This window comes from Lissotriton vulgaris, chromosome 10 (genome assembly GCF_964263255.1).
Source record: "Lissotriton vulgaris chromosome 10, aLisVul1.2, whole genome shotgun sequence".
NCBI classification, from domain to species: domain Eukaryota; kingdom Metazoa; phylum Chordata; class Amphibia; order Caudata; family Salamandridae; genus Lissotriton; species Lissotriton vulgaris.
The window spans coordinates 1,002,569,063-1,002,591,338 of record NC_141698.1 but is presented as its reverse complement, the minus strand read 5'-3'; the positions used below and the strand labels follow the sequence as shown (position 1 = coordinate 1,002,591,338).

General features: G+C 43.5%; 1 protein-coding gene across 4 annotated transcripts in view; it reads right to left on the bottom strand.

The window, feature by feature from the left end:
• Positions 1-22,276, bottom strand: part of CLCN5 (Cl-/H+ antiporter 5) — a 295,750-nt gene that overhangs the window by 19,982 nt on the left and 253,492 nt on the right. For all 4 annotated transcript variants that reach the window (XM_086942017.1, XM_086942018.1, XM_086942019.1 and 1 more), the window contains 3 exons: positions 14,182-14,733; positions 9,079-9,265; positions 2,522-2,920 (listed from right to left, as the gene is read on the bottom strand). In XM_086942017.1, coding sequence (XP_086798143.1) covers positions 2,522-2,920; positions 9,079-9,265; positions 14,182-14,733 — 1,138 coding nt within the window. The remainder of the gene's footprint in view (positions 1-2,521; positions 2,921-9,078; positions 9,266-14,181; positions 14,734-22,276) is intronic.

Sequence of the window (22,276 nt, the reverse complement as noted above, 5' to 3'; positions counted from 1 at the left end):
GCCATTTCACACAAGGTGTGGAAGTGCTGTCCAAGGAGGCACATGGGCATAGATGTTTATACAGCGTAGCAACCCAAAGTGAACACTTTACGTTCTCACACAATCGAGGCACAGTCAGCTGGTGACGCAGTGCATGCTTTAGGATTCAGTTTTACGAAAGAAGTTTGAACTACCAAAGTCTCTGGAGAGGTAGCGTTGATAAGAACTTGGGATCGGACAGTGTGGGCCTATGCGGATGAATGATCTGTCTGAACTGCCAGGTCTGAAAAGGGCATCTCCCAGGCAGAGAACAGAGGTTCCAGTGAATAAACCAGAAAAGGCTTCAAGGAAGACGAGGATAACTGTGGAATTTCTGCAAGGGTGCTGGATTTAGACTCTGTAAATGCCAAGCGAAACTCAAGCAAGTGCCTCCACTGTGTTATATATCACTGATGTACATGAACAAACTTCCTCATAACAATGAACAGAAGGATAAGGAATAGAATCTTGTACAGCATCGGTTTCGTAGAAAAGTGTTAGCCTCTGAATCATCTTACTTCATGTGCCTAAATTCCAGGTTGATACAATATATATACAAAGAAGTGGTGGGTGGAATGCTTGATTTAACCTCAGCCATTGGTAATTACTCATGGCTGCATGCCTGTGCATCGTTATTTTGCACACCATGCCACCTCAGTTTGGATCCAGATATATGCAAAATCAGACTTGACCCTGCTCCATTGGGAAGAGTCCAGCCCGAACTGCCAGGCCTGGTCCTCCCTGAACCGAAACACAAGAAACCCAAGACCGGTTTCGCCCTTCTTAGGGCTCATCAGGCAGACAACAATGGATTGGAATGCGGCCAAAGTGATTACAAATGGCTGAGATTAATTCAAGCGTTCAGTCATCACCTTGTTGTCGCAGCTGACTCTTGAAGGGTGACAGGTATGCCTACATGTAGGTCGCATGCTAACAGTGCCACTGAACAAAGTTATACCAGGCTGACAGAGAAATCTCCTTTTGACAAAGTCAACAGAGTTCAAAGTCTAAGACCGTAACCCCTTGCGTGCTGCGCACATTCCACCACGGTAAGGGCGAATTAATAAGTGGTCGGGTTTCGGACGGCCCCTGGCTGTCCTCCGCACACGTATGAAGCACGCAAGGGGTTAAGCGGTGACATTTTTCCTTATCTGCTGTTAAATTATTGAAAAATTGTGTAAACGCTAAATAAGATCTCCAAACATATGTCACTGAAGGCATGGGAATACAGGATCAGACCACGGCTCAAAGGCAGTACCATACATAAGATGGTGTTGTCATTTGCTGGACATGGTTGGAGCTGCGTAGCATCACTTGGCAGAGCTGGAGTGCTATTGTCAATAAAATATTTTCCCAGTGTAGTCTGGTGACTGGAGATCTACATAAGGTAAGGAATTTCCAGAAATATGAATCCATCAGAAGAAATGGTTTTGATGGAGTGTGAGAGCTTAATAGCAGGGGACCTAGAGGAACCGGAGGAGGTCAGCAAAGTCTTTGAGAGACAGTGTTTGAGGGATAACAATTGATGGATGCAGTGCAAAGAGATGGGTGTCAGAGGAGAAGCAAGCCAAGAGTTGTTGTTCTTCTATATTTATTCAACAAGTAGGAGGCTGAGTAGTGATGGGGTTGTCATGTTTATATTATTCTTCTGTTTTCTTCCTTATATGCAGATGGAAAATGTGTTGTCGGAGATGCCTTTGGAGTCTAAGAGAACTGAGCGGCTCCTCTTGCAGGTTTAGCTGCTGAAGCACGGGTGTTCACACTATTTTACAGAAATGAGTTGAAGTTGTTTAAAAGTGTGTTGAGGTGATCAAGGCTTCACTGATGCACTTTCTATTGATGGGGCAGCAAATGGATAATGTTGCTTGTTGGAACAATATGAAGTGCAGAAACAGCATGAGAACCAAAGTAATATGAGAGAGAGCGTGTGTGACGCACTATGTTCTATGAACCCGAAACTGTAAACACAGAGGTTAGTAGCAGTGCTTAATTTGAAAAAAAAAAAAGTAGTGCCAGGGCTCTCATTAGGAGGCCTCTTCCACTCACACCCACTGCTGGCTATGCCAGTGACAGTACCTACAAAACTACTAACCAGCACACTGCTACAAGTTTGACTATTCAGATTATTCCAGGCCCCCAGAGCTATAACATTAGCGTGGGCAGCAGGTATTAGTTGTTTTTAAAATATAATTAATAAACAATTGCAGTTCTGCTCATCTGTAAATTATACAAACAGCGCCAACCTGTTGCAGCCATCATAAGTGCCAGTGTTGACCATTAAGTGCCGATGCAGAGCACCGGAAACCACTGGCTCAAATTAAGCATTGATTAGTAGAAAGATTCACTGTAACTCAATTCCATTAATCTACCTTGACCAGCTCATTAAATGCATGTCTTCTTACATTATGTAAACAATTAATCTCATTTCCTGTACTCGTTTATATTAATACATATTTTTCTTGTTGTTCATGTTGTTTAAATGGTATAATAATGGCTTGCTTACCAATAGAGATGATGATATCCCTCCGAAGAACAAACCCAATGAGTCTCTGAGACGCTTGTGACACAACTACTGGATAACCGCTGTAAGGCGTCTCAGCGATGATGGCTTCCACTTGCTCCACTGTCATGGAGTCCTGAGTAAGGGCAGTCAGCACAAGGTCGTTCCGCCGTGGCCTCATCACGTCCATTGCTAAAGTCTTGTGGCTGAACTCTTCCTTTGCTTCCAGGAAAGGGTAACCGTTCAGCCGGATATGGGCATCATAGATACCCTCTCGCCCAATGGCATCTGCTACCCACTTGCTAGTCATTGCAGCTGCCATTAGAGGCACAATGTACTCCAACCCCCCAGTCAGTTCAAACATAATAACCACCAGCGATACAGTCATCCTTGTCACTCCACCTGGAACATAAAAAGAGAAATATTAAAATAAATGGAGCCTGAACTTCCACTCTTTGTGTTTGAAATTTCAGTCATAATTTAAAATAAGGAAAGCAAACATTCCATAAGAATAGACAGGCTCATGAGCCACCGTCTTTTTTTCTTGGTTTGTAATTTACCAGGAGACCACAGCTAGCAGTCTGATTGTCGAAGCCCTCTCTTTAGTTCATTGAAACTGTTGCTCAAACATATGTTAGATGGATTGTGGGCAACTAGCATGCCAGTTTATATGGACGTTTTGTTAGAAGCTAATTAACAAACAGCTTAGAAGAAATTACCAATTCACAAACATTTACATTAGTGAGAGGAGTAGGGCAGAGAAAAGGAAACCCACCGCCCCATCAACCTTGCTTGGACTGACCTCAAGGAAATTGAACTGATAATTTAGATATAATTGTCATGCACTGTTGCCCTTCCTGATTAAAATGAGATAAAGGGTCAGTGTAACATTCTAGCATTTTTGTGAAGCAAAAGTCTTTTGACCAATGTAGATGCAATATTTTTCAGGGACTCTTCAATGCTTGCAGACTCATTCCATTGCCTAAATAAGAATACCTTCAAATATAACTATTTGCACAATGTGTATATGTGGACAAGGTTCAATAGCACACTGAGCCTGTTGCTCAGCACATGTATACACAGCAAAGCTTTCTCTCTGAACACTTTAGCTGATCAGGAAGAACATTTTTTTAAATCAAGCATAACTTTTGAGTTCAGAGGGACCATAGAGTGCAGAAAAAAATTACATTTTGTTGTCTAGTGTTACATACTATAGGACACCTAACCATAGCGAATTAAGAAAGTTGCTCTGTTTGATGACGTCAACTTGGGGTTTGAGATCTATTGTGACAGCATTCACCTGATGGACACTTTTAATTTCACTTTCAACTGGTTTGGTTTATTTGATATCACTAACCCAAGCAAATCACAAAGTACCTTATCAGATGTCAGTGAAGGAATACAGATTCTCCCCTTTCACGTCTAATCTTTATCCCAATGGTTTCATAAACTTAAAGTACTTTGGTTTTTAACCATATTTCTACTCGCACCATATAATAATGAGGGCATCTAGTGTAATTTTGTAGGAAGAAAATCCAATTCAAAATAATTGAGCACCATCTGGTCTTTTTGCTGAAATAATTGCCCATTAAGCCACTTCTTGGCGTGGATATTTTCCCAAATAAGTTTTCAAACAGTCCACAAACTAAGGATAGACTTATTCGTTCATGAACTACTTTAACAGATTACAATTACTGTTTGCACAGGCAATATATTTGGTAACATGTGCAGTAAAGTCCATGAATTAAATGAAATAGTTGTTTGTGTATTTATAGACTGAGGAAAACTGACCTGGCATATTTCTTAAAACATAGCTCAGAACCAGTAACAAAAGCACCGGATCTGTTTTAAGCAGTAGTGCTTGACATTTGCCTGCCCGCCCACCCACCCCCCCCCTCTACCCCACCTACCCCACCCCTGGTGGGTGGGAGCCGGTGCGGCAAAATTGCCAGGGCTACTTTGGATTCCCAGTCCAGCCCTGCCTGCCCCATCAAACAGACCTCCTCACTTCCAGTACTTAGATTATTTATCTGCACAATCAGGCAGGAACCCCAGTGTCAGAACCCCTGTTGCTACACCCACACATGTGATTGGGTTCTTGGTGCACACAGAGACCTCACACTGCCGCACACAGAGGGAAACAATTAGAGGGAACATTGGTCCAAAGTCTTTTTTGCATTTAGAAAGGTATACTGTCTAAAGTTCAGGGTTTAAATGATGAAGGATCGCAAAGACTGAGAGCAGGTTGATCAAGATGGGCCTGTGTGGTACAAAACCTGGCTGCAAGCGGGAAACAAAGTTCTTCATTAACAAAGAAAGATGATTTGCCATTACCTTCGCTAGTATTTTATTATCTAATTAGCTGACCGGGGCGTGCTCACCCCCCCCCCCCTCAAATCCTTTGCAATTTCTTTCCCCAGCCAATGTTTATCCAATCTTGACTATGTGTCCCCTCTATTTTAGCACACTAGTAAAATGTTGTAAAGAAGCCACGTCAGAAGGGAACAGACGTAAGTGTTTATATGATTGGTGCTTACATGCGGCTCCACTCCTTACTTCAGGAGCAACAAGAAATTAGCACACAGCATCACAACGCTAGCTATCAGTGCGCTGGTGATCTGAGAGGTTCCGGATCAAATCTGACACCTGGGGAATCTTCACAAAGTGAATCTGCAGATAGATGTGTCCATCAGAATAGGACCATCTAGCACAGGTCACTTTGCCAGCATCCAACAAGTTTGAATCGAAGATAATGCATATGGGAATTAAGAAGTGTCTGTACTACTCTATCATACTGCCCACTACTCTAAACTTTAATGACCTTTTGTAAGGCAAGTCCTTACGTGCCTAATGCTTAAGATGTTTTCAATGTCTATATGAAATAACCCACCATCCACACTTTTACACCCATAACAGTTGTTTGCGCAACTCTGTACTTAACTACTGATTTATTATCTTAAATAAAGTTGTGCGAAGCAGAACTTGTGCAAGGTACCTGTAAACCTTTTTCATGCAAATACAATGTTATTTTAAAATATGGATTAATGAAGCTTATCGGGCTTGGGATTTACAGAGAGTTCTGCAGAGGAAGCAATATATTTGGATTCTCAAATGCCATCTTCCACATCAATGTATTGGTAAACTTAATGAGTTTTGCAACTGATTGGCCAATAGATAAGTAAACTAGAAGGGGCTGGGCAGAACCGCATACAGGCAACACCCAGACACGTTGAGGTCAGCCTTGTTCTTGGCTCTGTTTGCGCCCTTGAACGCCGAGCACAACAGCAATCAGAGGTATCCATGTACAGATTTCTAATTTGGGTGCACTTTAGATGGAAAGCGAGGCCATTCCACAGAATGAGGAAAGAGGAAAAACAGTCAAAGAACCTTTAATTGTGACCACAAAGTCCTTGCAGGGTGATAGATAAAACATAATAAAACAAACAGTTTGGCCTGCAATGGGTCCAAGCTGCAGGCACCACACTAGGCCACATATATGTCCCAGCGCCGGTGCAAATTAACTTTTTAGAAGGACACTGCAGCAAGGATAACCTCAGGTGGTAGTTTGGATGCTCAATCTCCATGCATGGAGAAACAGATTGTTCTGGCCCGGGTGCCGAACCCTGACCTGCTGCGATATAAGAAGAAGATCACCCCTAAATGACAGACTCATCAGAAGACAGATGCAAATGCAAAGTTTCCGGGTACCACACCCTCCTGGCCCAAATCCGGAGCCAGTATGGTGACATGAACCCAAAGTTTCCTGATCTTTTTCAGAACTCAGGACATGAGAGTCAGAGTTGGATAGGAGTCCAGTGTTCCACTCTAGCCAGAATGCATTTCCCAGAGAGCCTTCTTGGACCAACAAGTATGCCAAAGTTTTGTTACTGTGCAATCTCAAAAGTATGCAACCTACAGGCTCAAAGCTACCATTCAGTCCCCTTTTGACAGTAGGGCTTACGCCTCTTGCAACAAGATGGAAAAGTGACCCTCTGAAGATGGCTCTGATGTGGAGGAAGTTGCAGCAGGATGGAAAGGAATAGAGGGGCATAGCCCAGTTGAACAACGTGAAAGACTCATATGTTGTATAACATAGCTTAAAAATTAAATATTTAACAAAGGAGGGAGGGAGAGGGAAAGTGGATTCGGTCTACCCTAGCAATTATACATAAACAGAATGGAATCCACTCAGGTGGTAGTAGTGGTCCCTACAATGGTGGGGAGCACACCGTGTTGTTTTAACACACCAACAGGCCCCTCGGTGTCATGCTTCATCATTGGGTCTTCGCACCCCTCTACAGGATGCGGCGTGCTACGATTCACGACATTCTGGTGCATACGAGACCACAAAGCACAGTAACCCAACAACCACGGTTACAAGGAGTGCATGGACACCACCCATGCAGAAATTGCAATAGTTGCCACTTAACAACCAAAAGTTACACTCTAACTTTCAAAAATGGTACAAGGTGGGAACAACGAGTGTTCACTAATTGCAACAGTAAGAATGTTGTTTACCTCATTACGTGCCCATGTGACTTGGAGTACGTGGGCATGACCACTCGAGCAGTCAAGACCAGAATAAATGAACATAAGAGCAACGTGAGGTGCAAAAAATCAACCACAAAAATGGCAGCTCATTTCTTGGAGGCGCAACATTGTGTCAATGAGTTACATTGGACTGTTATTGAACAGCTACCCACAGTTGTTGGATTATTTGAAAAGGAACAGAGGTGGGTTTTCCGTCTGGGCACAGATACCAGCGGACTAAATGACTCCATCTCTTGGGGCCAACTGCGATGACCTATGGGCTCATAAGTCCTGCCTTTAACCCCAGTAGGGGCACCAGCCAACCTTGATTTCCTACCCATTATCGATTGATGTGTTAAATGTTGGGGATTATGAGCCCCTCCATAAGAGATTAACATATGCTGATGTTTGCCTATACTGTTATCCCAGCGTAATATGATCTTAATGAGCCTTTTTCCTATCACATGCATAGCTCAGCCCTTAGCGATTTAATGCATTGAAATACAGATCCTACACTCTTTTACAGAGTTACACCTGAGGATTTAGTCTTTTTAATTCCTCCGTTTGGCTGCAGGAATTATCCTCTTTTACACACGCGCAGGGATATGCGATACCACGCATGCGCGATAGAGCAAACTAGTGTGAATGGCACCTCGCTACTCCCGCGCGCATGCGTATTTGAAAGAGAAACGCCCAGGACATCCACGCAGAACCGACAAACAATCCAGGGTGATACTCCTTCTTTGGGCTTGTTCCGTTTTGAGTTAAGCAGTAATTTAACTCACATTCTGTAGTATATAAGGGGTGAGTCTCCATACACACGGCATTACGTCGGAGACGCGTTGAGGGGAAGGCAGCCTATCGAGTCTTGCCGAAACCGTGAGTTTGGTGCTTAAGAAACTATGGAACTGGGTCTACATTACTCGTGAGTAGTACTAACAAAATAACAATACACAAGGACTGTCAATGGTCTGTACAACTAATGGGGGCAAAGAAAAATGTGACAGACTCTGTGTCTACCTGTAAAGTGTGTACAACAAAAAGGAAATGAATCCCATCAGCCCACCCATATGGCAGAGCTTCATCATCTAGGATAGAACCAAAGATGGTCCGGTTAAGGAGCCACACACCTGTTGGAATTATGTGCTTCTCCAAACCCAATAAACCACCAGTGATGGATCGTACCAAAAGTCAAATCAGTTTGAAATGGTGTGGGATGTTAAATTGCAGTGAGAAAAAAAGTGTGCAAAAAGAATCAAAAAGTGAGATGTAAAATTGGCTACCATGATTTAAGGAAAACTTTATTAGGGAAAATCATGGTGTCAAGATTAAAATGAGTGTGAGTGGGTTTGGAGAAGCACATAATTCCAACAGGTGTGTGGCTCCTTAATCTGTCGTAGGAGCGGTCTCAAGAGTGTAAAGGAGTCCACACACTCAACTTTGAGTGGGAGCAGGACTTGCATGGCTTTGGAGGTTCGGCGATATACAGATTTGTTTCATGGTCCTTGATGTCACCTTCGGGTTCATGAGTGTCTGAGCCCAAACACCAACCAAAGACGTATTTGGTGCAGGTCTGTCAATGATATTTGATTTCAACAATCGCAACAAGCTTTATCTTATGTAGTTTTTGGGAGGGGGAATTGTTCCCTATAACACTGGTTTCAACTATTTGGAGAACAAACTCATCAATCTGATAAGTAAAAGGTGAGCAGAGCTCCAGATCTGCGCTCCAATGCATGTAGGAAAGAAGCTGATGCTAGCCTGCAAGTGTGGCACCTATATACAGCTCTGCTCCATCCCTTCTTGGGCAAAAGGGAATCGCTGCAGAGAAAAACTGCGCCACCTGCAGGCACACAGGAGAACTGCTATGAAAGTTTTTCCCGGTCTATTCTGGCAACTGGAGTTATTCTAAAGGTGAGAAATCTCCATCAGAAGAAATTGTTTTAAATAGGTTAACTTGTGCAAACTTGGAAAAGCTACTTGAAAAATTCAAGATTTTAAGTGTAATTTTGTTTTACAATGAAACTTACCTAGGCAAGCAGCTGCCCCAACCATCGCATAAAGGCCAGGAGTAATGCAATCAGTCCCCTGGCTGCACCAATCACTGAAGATGGACCAATCTCGATTATAGTATGCCAACAGCTCTATTCCAATGCCTAGCAGCCTCCCAACAATAGCTCCAACAGCCATGCTGGGGATGAAGAGACCCGAAGGGACCTACAGCAACACACACAAAACTGAAGGTCAAATCAATGTTAGCAGTGCAAATAGATATTCAAAACAGAATCTTTTTTATGTTTTTGGTGATTATCTGCCTCTAGGCAACAAAAACAATACGCTGGTCCCAAGGAGATACCAGCAACTCAGAAGTGATCAGTCAGTATAAAATTCCTGGTTATGCTGGGTTGCATGCATTTACCATAGCAAATGATTTTTATATGCATCACCCAAGCCTCAACCAGCCTGAAGGTTATTACATCAACACATTTAAACGTGCCTCCGAGAATACAAGGCTTGTGCAGAAAAATACGTTATGCATCAGAAAACTTTAGCAGAAATAGATTGTTTTCCTAATGGATCCATCTTCCCACACACAGATCACTCATCATGAAGAGGAATTTTGTCTTAGACAACGTAAAAAATGTATATAATAAATGTATTTCTACTTGTGCAAAGACTTCTTCTTTGCACAAGTCGAAATTCATTTGAGCAGGATCACATCAGCCTAACCGCAGCTCCTCCCAATTAGCTTTTATATGACGACAGCATAGCATCTTTATAAACTTAGCACCGTTTTTAAAATGGATGATTTCTAGGCTCTTCCAGTAAGGAAAAAAAGGGCCTGATGTAATTTTGCAGTAGCAAGCTCTCCCATTACAACTTGTACAATGAGTTATGCTGCTCTTTTTGAATGAGCAAATAGGAGAGGGGTTTGAAAGGAGCACTATGGAGCTTGAATCCGATTCACCAGCAAATCCCTATATTGGTTCTTACCCGATCTGTCCAACCAACACCAATTTGTACAAAAGAGCATCTCCAAATCTCAAAAGATCCCCATTACATGAGGGGGCCTCCAGGGCTCTTGACTATTCCCAGTAAGCTTCAACTTCTACATGTACCTTCTGGGTTTCCTAATGGCAGGTCAAGGTTTACTGAAATGCTGATGATGCACACCTCTACTTGAAAATCTCCTGTGCATCCAAAGTCTAAAACACTGTTTGCAAACTATCCAGATCTGGATTTCCAGTGCCTAACTGCAATATTAAACTCAAACTCAAAGGCCTGGGGTTCAGGGTGTCCCCATCTTGCACCTTATTATTGAAACTTTTCACGACAAAGGGACAGTTCTCAAGTTCTATAATGGCAGCCACACCATTTTCTTCGGAGTCGTTGTCAGCTTATTGGATCACTTGGTACAGCAATACCAACATGGCAAATGGGAGAAAAGGCTCTATCGGCCAAGCAGAGGGTCTCATTTTGTTTTCAATGCCTGTTACCGCAGGACTTCCACATAATTGACTGTTGACTTTTCAACTCCGTCAAACCCAAGGAGACTCCCTCATTCCAGAAACGGCTGAAATAATTTACATTAAATGATAAAAGCATGCTTTCTGAAGGCATTTTAACTTTTACCAAATTTGGTGCAATTCCATTCAGCACTTTTTTTGTATCTGTTTTTTATGGGAATTCGCATAGGAATTCAACATTCTGGGAACACCTTTTTCCTGACTCCCACTTGACGAATCAGCACGAAACATTTCATGATACAGCAGAGGTGGAAAATCTTTCGTTTTGTAGATCTGTGAAGCAGGGCCCAAGTTATTAGCAAAACAAAAAGGCCCTTCCAATGGAAACTTTGACCATCTATAGACATTTACATATGAACAATTAAAATTACCACATTTGTAGTTATGGTAAGAGTGTCCTTTGAAAAGGCATGGTTTATTTCATTGATAACTTTGGCGCCATGTGATGAATCTTTAAGACAACTAAAAAAAAGTCAAGTTTTGTACAGATGTGTCAAGACAGAAAGAAGGGCATTAAAACTAGCAGTACCATTTTAACTCCTGTCTGAAACTTTGCTCTTCCCTATAGAAAATTAAGGAGAACCGCATTATAGCAAACTTAGCATAAAATATAACTTCGCTTGTTTTGGTGTAAATCCGTTCAGTAGTTTTTTTAAATATTGGCATTTGAAAAGTGTCGAGTGCATCAAAAAGTTAATATTTAAATTTGTCAGTTGAAAAGGTGTTTTGTGACTGGTCTTCAACTTTACTATTGGTAATTTTTAAATTTGTGGAAATTCATCAAGTGGCATAGATAAAGGGGGAGACAAAAAAAAGTGAGCATTAAGTATTAACGGGTCCATCCTTTGATAAACCCACGTGAAATGTGACAGGCATTTAACATGTTTAGCTTACTCTTCATATCTTAAGTTCCATGCAAATCATTCGAGGATGGGACTGAGGGAGGTCTGAGGGGATCAAAAATGGTGATTTGTTCATTAATTTGGTGCCGCTTAATGAACCTAAATAACATTTGGCAATATAAGGGCAGCACAGGGAGTTCAGGTTTCAATGAGCTCCAATACAGAGGGGGAAAGTAAAGGGTTGAGTCAAAAAATTTCGGATTAGCTTAAGAGTTTGGTGCAATTTTATAGGTCTACGTAACATTTAGTAGACACTTTACAGGTTTAACTTACTTTAGATAGGTTGAGTTCCATGAATATTTATCAAGGGGAGCATGGTTGAGGGAAGGCAGTGCTAACTTTGTAGGAGACATGAGGAATGTCTGTAAATCAGTTCAGAATCTGATTTCTGCAGCTGTCAACTGTGGTGCATCGTAAAAACGAATGGAGGGGCATCACCACTGATGGTTCTTTGCATCTTTACATCATTTCTAGGGATTATGTCTAGTGAACCTGTGGTATCATCTGCTTGCAGCATTGGTGTGGCTCAAGTTTGAGTGTCTAGGTTTCTTATATTAAAGCTAATCTGTCACAATAATATTCCTAGAAACAACAAACCGCACGCTTCGTGGCAGGGGGTTGGGGGATCTCGATATTACAGGATTAGTATCCAACAATAAAATAAACACAATCTGAACCTTAAACTGTTGAGGTCATACGATGTTTTACTTTCAACTTTTAATCTAATGTGATATACTACATACATGGAGTACTGACATCCTTAAACTTAATTAAACCATGTGGCAATCAAATTCTGTTTGAGGTAGGACGTATCTATCATTTCCTCATTTATGGAGAAAAATAGAAACTATTTTAGAGACAGACACCCTAATACCAACTTTTGCAAAATCTCAGACACAAACTGAGCACCAGTGAAAATCAAAGGCATGGTATTTAGTGGGTGCACACTTACTGAACCATTCTGAGTTTTGAACCATGGAATGGGGGCTAATCTGTACATTTCAAATGGTTTTGCTATTCTGAGGAGTGAAACTGTAAATTTTAGCCAAAGACTTTTGGCAGATTTTCCCGGTAAATAGTGCGGGCTGTGCAATTTGTGCCAGACTTGAAATACTGATTTAGGGATAAACGTGAGTTTATGCCTGAATAGAGATTAGTAAAATACTTATAATGAGGGTGTAGATATTCTGAAATGCATGGCCATTATCAAGACTTGATTTAAAAAAACACATTTAAAAATCATAAATATATGTTTATCACTTTTTTATGTGGCCATTTAGGAAGTAATATAGGTATTGCTTGTTATGATTTTTCTACTAACGAAGATGTGTGTCCTTTTTCATATAGTTCTATTAAACAAAAATAATTTTGGAATAATCATAGCTGCCTGCCAAATCTCATGTCCTCAACACACAAAACATACAAACACCCAATGGATAAATTACCTTCAGCAATCCCTTGCAGGAAGCAGGAGTATTTCTACAAGCCACTCTCAGTAACTTTGCGTTTTAGCCATCTGCAAAAGCTTTACAGTCCATTTCAAAGTGGACTTCAAAGAACTTGAGAATGTAGTTTAGCTTTTTAAACCTTTTCAAATGTGCAGTTTTTTCCCCTCATCCCTCTACAACTTTGTTGTATTCTCTCTTAGTTTCACATTTGAGGGTTCAATGATGCCCGCCTTCATTCAGAACATAAAGAACAGAAGCAAATTATTCATTGTCAAATTCATTGTTTTCAAATTTGCAACTGGTTTAACTTCTTCAATCAATTGGTAGTTTATCATTCCATTCACTTATCCATACACACTTCCTTCTCAGAACTTCATTCTTTTAAATTATTTCATTGATTATTTTTGCTTCCTCTCATTTGCCCCACAACATTTTTCATATTCACTGACCCTTTATTCCACTTGGAGCATGTTTCCTATTATTCGGCTAACATAGTCTTTCACGGTTAAATACTGCAAGCTTAGAGCTAAATGTTTATTACGCTTGTTTATAAGCATGGCATGTTTATTTAGACTGCTTTTCCTCCTCTACCCAGGTCAATTGAAAAATATGGTCTCATTTTCAATAACAGAAGGTTAACTGAATGCTCAATCATTGGTCAAAAAGGTTAATCTATTTTATAAATCTGTAATGTTTGTTATGAGGAGGTCTATTGTAGCAATCTTTTTTATAACATTTTCTACTGTTTGACATAAGAAACTATCTTCTACAGATTTTTGATGCCTTGCTTAATATTGCTGTTTTATTAGCTTATAAAGACATTATGAGAATTGTTCACTATTACAGGGGCAATGTTTAGCCAGCATTGAGATGTGTTTAACTATTTACTCATGCATATCTACCATATTACTAGGTGCTTATTTACAAACTTCTGCTATTTATTTTTTGTTCTAGAGCTTACCAACATTTGTCACTGGTATTTAAATGCCACTGCTCACAAGTTTTCCTTTTCAGTTTCTTACCAATAGTTTACACATCGGATAACGTGCACTTCTGAAATTTTATCATTTGATCCCACTGCCTAACAAAAGTAATATGATATTTTAATACTTTAATGTTAAGTATTATTGGTAATTGCTGTAGAGGAAAATTAAAGAAAGATATTTCAATAGTTCTAGATAATACCCCCTACTATTGGACAACCTAGGGTTCACAAATCGTACAATATTTATGGCGGAATACTAAATGAACTGTACCTTCATGCCGAATGTGAAAACAGTGATGAAAACCTTGAGAATCAGGGCGAGGACAAGTTGCCACATTGCTGTGTAGACCCCCGGGCCGACAGATCTGTCCAATATTTGGTCTTTATTAGTGCTGTTGGTGACGTTGGTGACCGTCACATAGTCACACAGTTTGGATTCGTCCAGCGGTCCACAGTCATTGAAGAGTTCAGAAATTAACTCACTGGTGCTGATGCGGGTATAGTCATTTGGAAATGCCAACACAGCAGTGATGGCAGTCACCAGAAGAACCTCCAACACAGGATATTTGCCAAGTTTGGTGGTCTTTCTCCTTCTGCACCAGGCTATGTTGGCACGAATGAAGAAAGCCCCCCAGAGGCCTCCAAAGATACCCAACAGGATAAATGGAATCAGCTCCAACAAGTGCCAAGGCGTGTGGAACTCCACATAGAAGAGAACCAGACGGCTGTTTCCAAAGGGATTGATGGACCGCAATGTAAATGCTGCCACTAGAGCAGCGAAGAAAGATCTCCATAAGGTCTTCAGAGGAAAGTAATAACTGACCTGTCAGGAAAGGAAGCAGGGTATTAGTGTGTGTCAATTTGCAATTTTCAAAGACAATCATTTAATAAAACAGTAATTATTTTGCGCATCATGTGATTCCTCTAATCACTGCATGAGAACAACATTAACTATACAAAACAGTTTAATTCAACCGATAATTTACAGTACAAAAAATATATTGTTATACATGGTTTCCATATATTTTATAACATGCAGAACTCCTTTGTAAAGCTAACATCACTGTTATTGACCGTCATCAAACTAGAAGGTTTGGCTCTCACTAAAATCAGGTTCTTCGCTGCAATGACGTAGCAACAGTGAAAAACAAAAGCGGTTTCCCAATGTTGCAGCAAAAGAATTCCAGTCTGCTCTGACAGGGCTCTGAGGGTCTCTCCTCCTGCAGGGCTAGGCACACTCCTTCCCTCTCTCAGTAGACAAGAAGGAAGGCCCACAGTTCCTCCACCAGAATGAGGAGACTTCGAATATCCCCAGGAGCCTAAATGCGTGCAAAAAAACCCAATGAGGCCAGAGATAAAGGATTTGACCTTTGCACCCAGGCTGGATCACGGAGCATGAGGAGCTTTACTGCAAGAGTAATCCATATCCCTGGGTGGGTCGGGGGGTCACAGCGAGGAGCAGTTTCTATTTCAAAAAACCTTGGGAGGGGTTGATCAGGAGGCCCAGCGATCTTAACCCACAGGCATTTTCTTTTTTTTAATTTCACAAAAAATTTTATTGAGAGAGATGAGCAAGCATTACAGACATGAGCAAATATCATGCATGGTTCCGGTATCAACATGAGCAAGTATGCAAGTATAACGGGAACAAAGGAGGGGTAAATTAAATTAAGATAAGATGAGATAAATCAATAAACCATTTAAACAAATAGTAAGGAAATAAAAAAGAAAGAAAACACAGGCATTGCATCAGTACATTTTCATGGTTACAGTCATAGGTGGAGCAAGAGAACCATGTAAGTCAATGAGGTCACTCGCTTGGGCAGGTAGGCAACCCGAACTATGGGCAGGGTGCATATGTGCTGGTGCACATGTGCATCAGGTAATCATGGTGGTTTAAATAGGTCGAAGTGAGCGTCAAGCGAGGACCATAGGTTCCTATAGGGGCGGCGCCAAGGTGTGGCTCTGTGCCCCTTATGCACCACAAATGCAGGAAAGCGCCATCCACCCCCTTCCCGGAAACAGAGAGAGTGAGGCAGGGCTCAGGATCCCCAATGAGCAAAAGCAGACAGGGAGGTCCTGCCGCACTCCGCCAAATCTGTGGTGGGCCTGACCCACTCTCAAGATCAATGTCTGGGGAGGGGATGGAAGTGGGGGGGAGGAGGGGTTGAGGAGGTGGGGGGGGAGGAGGGGTTGAGGAGGGGGGGGGGGGGGGGTAACAAACAGGCGGCCACCATAAGCAGGGACCAACCCAGAGTGGCAGCCGTCTCCTGTGACAGCATGAAAAAAGTGCGGTCTATGTGGGGAGCCGGGGAGGCAGACAGCGGTGGGTTCCCTAGGATGACCATACTGTAGGCAGCACGCGCGGTGCACGGGTGGGACCGGGCACGGCCAGAAAAAAAGATTAAGGAAACATAAAACTGCGTGTCGGCGAGTCAAAACAAAAATGCGACTGGAGCCATCCATTAGTATTCATGCTCATAGAGGAGTGCCCTCTAATGTCCTGTGGGGCAGGAACAGACAAATAGTTTCCCCTGCTTGTCATAGTCCCCGATGGTGAGCACCTTTTTACACTGCCTGATTACTCATAAGTGCAGATGGGTGTGCAATGCTGTACTGCTGATAATGTGAGAATGATAGTAATGCTCGACTATTACTAATAAAAACAGAGGGATTATGGTTACTGAAGTCAGTGATGGAATGAGGTATTACTGTAACATGCGACTCCAATCTTGAAATGGGACATTGACCTAATGTAAACTTACACCCCCTTAACTGAAACCCTGTGTCAGTATCTGAAACACTGGACACTTTTGAGTAGAGAACCAGACTTTAGAGGCCTATTTAAAAACAAACCTATCTTTGCCTATACCAGGAGACCTAACCTCAAGGATTTACTAAACAAGCCCGTGACAGATGTACAACCAATTGAATACAAGGGTTTAACACCGTGCTACAATTGTAGCAACTGCCACAACTCGATACCCGGCAACTACATTCATCTTCCAATGAAGGGGACTAAGATCAAACTTAAAGTGAATGCCACATGCAATACTCAAAATGTTATATATATATATGTTGAAATGTCCCTGCGGATTATGCTATGTTGGCCCCACGGAACGGAAAATTCGTACCCGTATACTTGAGCACAAGAGTAACATTCGCACAAAAAAATTGAAATCTACAGTGGCTGCTCATTTCATACCACAAAGACACAACATTTCACAAAAATTTCTTATATTTTGAAATTAATCAGACAGATTGAAGGGGTCAACAACAAGAACAGATTACTACAGAGGGAAAACCACTGGATCCGTTTTCTCTGCACGATGCAGCCTAATGGGCTAAATGATAGAATGGAATTTCTCTGTTACTTGTGAAGCTTTATATGGACTTATGTCATCTTGAACAATAACTGCCTAACATTTCACATTTGATTATTTATGTTTACATGATTTTTCTGATCGTTCATCTTCATTTATCACCTCTCAAGTGGTCTTCAGGTCACACACTGCATGTTAACCTTCAATCAATCAATCAGTGACATTTATAGAGCGCGCTACCTACCCGTAGGGTCTCAAGGCGCGGGGGGAGGAGGGGGGGGGGGTGCCGCTACTGCTCGAACAGCCAGGTCTTCAGCTTCTTCCTGAAGGAGAGGTGGTCTTGGGTCAGGTGCAGGTCGGTCGGGAGGGTGTTCCAGGTCTTGGCGGCCAGGTAGGAGAAGGACCTTCCTCCTGTAGTCGCTCTTCGGATGCGGGGGACGTCGGCGAGGGCGTGGTTGGCTGATCGGAGGTGGCGTTTGAGAGCGTAGAAGTTGACTCGGCTGTTGAGGTAGCTCGGGCCTTGGTCGTGTAGGGCTTTGTGTGCGTGGGTGAGGAGGCGGAAGGTGATTCTTTTGTTGACGGGGAGCCAGTGAAGGTCTCTCAGATGTCCGGAGATGTGGCTGGTTCGTGGGATGTCGAGGATGAGTCTGGCTGAGGCGTTCTGGATCCGCTGGAGTCTCTTCTGGAGCTTGGCGGTGGTACCGGCGTAGAGGGCGTTGCCGTAGTCCAGTCGGCTGGTGACGAGGGCCTGGGTGACGGTCTTCCTGGTCTCGGTGGGGATCCACCAGAAGATCTTCCGTAGCATGCGAAGGATGTTGAAGCACGCCGAGGAGACGTTTTTGACTTGCCTGGTCATGGAGAGGGAGGAGTCCAGGATGAAGCCCAGGTTGCGTGCATGGTCTGTCAGTTTGGGTGCGGTGCCCAGGGCGGGAGGCCACCAGGAGTCGTCCCAGGCGGAGGGTGAGGAGCCCAGGATGAGGACCTCCGTCTTGTCCGAGTTCAGTTTCAGGCGGCTGGTCGTCATCCACTCGGCTACCTCTTTCATCCCTTCGTGCAGGTTGGCTCTGGCGGCGGCAGGGTCGTTGGTCAGGGAGAGGATCAGCTGGGTGTCGTCGGCGTAGGAGATTATGTTGAGGTTGTGCTGGCGTGCGATGGCCGCGAGGGGGCTCATGTAGACGTTGAAGATGGTGGGGCTCAGAGAGGATCCTTGAGGGACGCCGCAGATGACTTCGGTGGCCTCTGACTTGTACGGTGATAGACGGACTCTCTGTGTTCTTCCGTCGAGGAAGGAGATGATCCATTCCAGCGCCTTGTCCTGGATTCCGACGTTGCTGAGGCGCTGTACTAGGGTGCGGTGGCAGACAGTGTCAAATGCCGCGGAGAGGTCTAGGAGGATGAGGGCCGCTGTTTCTCCGTTGTCCATCAGGGCTCGGATGTCATCGGTGGCGGCGATGAGGGCGGTCTCGGTGCTGTGATTGGCTCGGAAGCCGGACTGTGAGGGGTCGAGGGATCCATTCGTCTCGAGGAAGGCGGCCATCTGCTTGTTGACGGTCTTCTCGATGACTTTGGCTGGAAACGGGAGGAGCAAGATGGGGCGGTAGTTCTTGAGTTCGGTGGGGTCCGCTGTGGGTTTCTTGAGAAGAGCGCTGAGTTCGGCGTGCTTCCAGCTCTCCGGGAAGGTGGCGGTGTCGAAGGATGTGTTGATGATGTCTCGCAGGTGGGGTGCGATGACAGCGTCAGCCTTGTTGAAGACGTGGTGAGGGCAGGGGTCAGTCGGTGATCCGGAGTGGATGGAGTTCATCGTGCGGATGGTGTCTTCGGTGCTGATCGGGGTCCAGGCGTGGAGGGTGGTGGTGGGGGGTGGTTGTTCGGTCTTGGTGTGCGTTGGTTGGTTGTTGAAGCTGTTGTGTATGTCCGCGATCTTGTTGTGGAAGTATGAAGCGAGGGAGTTGCAGAGGTCTTGCGATGGGGTGATGTCGTTGTTTCCTGCGCTGGGGTTGGATAGCTCTTTCACGATGTTGAAGAGTTCCTTGCAGTTGTGTGCGTTGTTGTCCAGCCGGTCCTTGAAAGCAGTTTTCTTGGCGGCGCGGATCAGCTGGTGGTGCTTCCGGGTGGCCAGCTTGAAGGTGGTCCTGTTGTCTGGTGTAGGTTCCCTTCTCCAGACTTTCGAGGGCTCGGCAGTTCTTCTTGGAGCTCTTGAGTTAGTCGGTGAACCACGGGGCTTTCTTGCTGCCGGATCTGCTGGGCGGGGTCCTCAGCGGGGCGAGTTCGTCCGTGCAGTTGCTGATCCACTTCGTGAGGTTGTCGGCGGCCTGGCTGGGGTTCGCTGAGCTGGCGGGAGGGTGCTGGCTCAGGGAAGCGGCGAGCTGGTCTGCTGTGATCTTGTTCCAGCTTCTGCGGGCGGCCTGATGCTGGTGGTGGTGGGTCGTCGTTCTCTTGAAGGTGAAGTAGACGCAGCTGTGGTCCGTCCATTGAAGCTCTGTGGCGTGGCTGAAGTCGATGTCTGTGCTGGAGGAGAAGACTGCGTCGAGTGTGTCCGGCGAGGTGGGTGGACACCAGCTGCTTGAGTCCAAGATTGGCAAGGTTTTTTCTCTCTTCCAAGATGGTGTCCACTTTTGTTCCTATGCGAGAGTCCTTTCTTTAGCTTCATCACTTGGACTCTTTCAACTACGCTGGTATGGCGACTGCACTAACTTTTTCATTACAACGTGTTTCACTGGTAGGATCGTTGCACGCGACACATTAACTGCATACATCTGTAAGTGCCTCTTTCGGGGGAAGCTTATTAATTTATCAATACGCACCCATTTCGTGCGATAGCCGTTTAATACCAACGCGTTTTCACTGTTTCTATCTTGCAGTGATTATCTGTGACACTGCGTTACACGTGAGCCATCTCGTATACTAACACTGGTTTTATATGCATGACACACTCGTACTGACTACAGTCACTTAATGTTTTTGGTTTAGGTTTTGTTTCTACTTGCAGACTATCGCACTTTATTACAGATTTGATCACCTGTCACTAATAAGCTGCGCTCCACTTTGTGAGCTGATTAGAGGTTTTTATTTACTATAACCATGCCACTGTTTCTAGTTCTTCATCTTCATGGAACACACTTCAATGAATCTTTCTATGCACTGCATTAGCATATTTTTTTTGTAACTAGAGCATAACAATCACTTTCCATTACAGGGTTGCTATTTTAACTTTTATCGATTGCATGACTTTATTACAAACGCTACAGACAATGCGAGGATCCCCCAAATAAGACCATGAATATTTTGTTTTCTTTTAGGATGTCCCCTGATGAAGGGCAGATTTCGTGCCCGAAATGCATTGGGATGATGCATGATCTTTAAATGATCATCAATTGATATATTTTGGATTTCATATGGAAATATGCCACATCACGGAATGTCATGATCATTGAAATGTAAGTGGTCATTAAAACATTAGTTTATGGACTTGGTTTACATTGACTTTTGAAGTTGGATTCAAGTGTTTGAGTTTTTCACTGCGCTGTGCACTGGGGGACAACCCCTATCCAGAGGCTGCACTCTACTTAGCATTTCGCCAACACTTTTTGGAACAGAAAGTGAAGCCCCGGTTGCACGCGACAACTGCACAAACGTGTAACTTGCCAGAGCACCTGGTTGTGCGTGTCCCCCATATTTGAATATTAAAAAAGGTAAGGAATCTCTGGCTAGAAGGCTATCCGAAAAGGCATCCTTTTTGTACTGCCTATTTGTGGTATGATAAGCAATGCTGTAATCGACCACTAAAACAATTTCATAGTCAAGTGGCTTGCCCGAACTACCAGCATGTTGATATGGTACAGCTTTTCTGCTGGAGACCATCTGCCTTGAGATAAGAGATTCCCCCATATGCACTCCCCGACCTACAGCTGACGTATCTGTTACCATTACTGTAGCTGGTTTTCTGAAACAGATCTCCCCAGAGAACTTTTAAATATTGTGTACCCCCATGAAATAGACTGAATGGTTCTGCAGGACATTCAAATATTTTCCTTGCGTATCTCACCTTCTTGGACAACTGATGCCCTAGGCATTCTAGAAGTGGCCATTCACTTGGGTTGGAAATTGGCAACCCAAGTTGCTAATTTACAACCCAAGTGAAATTGGCAACCCAAGTGAAATTGGCAACCCAAGTGAATAGTTCTGGAGGGATGAAACTTTCATGACCGATGGAGCAGAACTTGTATTCAGAGAAGAAACATTCAAAAGTACAGATGACAGCCTTTCTTCTAAAGGAGACACATTTGTCAGATGTGTGTCTAGTGGGGCTCCTAGGCAGGCCCTGCTCCTAGGTACTGTATACTTTGAACCCAAACTATTGACTCGGATGAACTGATCAGCAGATCTAAGTTCATGAGAAGAACCAGGGTTCTCTAGGTCTTGTTGAGGTGGCACTGCAAATCTGCTTTTGACTAGCAAATCTCCCAAGAATGGATAATTATATATTTTTATCTTAAAGCTGCTGCTACCACCACTGCTATTAACTTGGAAAACACTGTTGGTGTCGATTTAGGACCACCCAGAACCTGAGAATTTTACTATGCTTCTAGAAAACTGGAATTTGGAATTAAGTAGCCTGCAAATCTTTCAATGCCATCCTGTATCCTCTAAGACAGTGGTCTCCAAACCGGTCCTGGAGGGCCGGATCCATGCCAGATTTTTAAAATAACTACATGTATCTCAATGGGGATATCCAAAAAATCTGGCATGGATCCGGCCCTCCAGGACGGGTTTGAAGACCCCTGCTCTAAGAGGAGGGAAATCTGATGGTGAGCAAATGTTCCAAACTTCTCCCTCTTTACCCATTTCTTGTCAAATTTCAGATCTGGAATGGGCAATAAGCAAGAGCTAAGATTTTTTGTCTTTACAAAGATGTAACAGAAATAGGAGCCCTGGTTCTTCTCACCATCTTCTTGTAGAGAAAAATCTCTATCTCCTAAATCAGTGGCTTTAGATTTAAGTCTCAACACCCTTAGAAGCATGGAGGGTAGAGAAGAATGGATT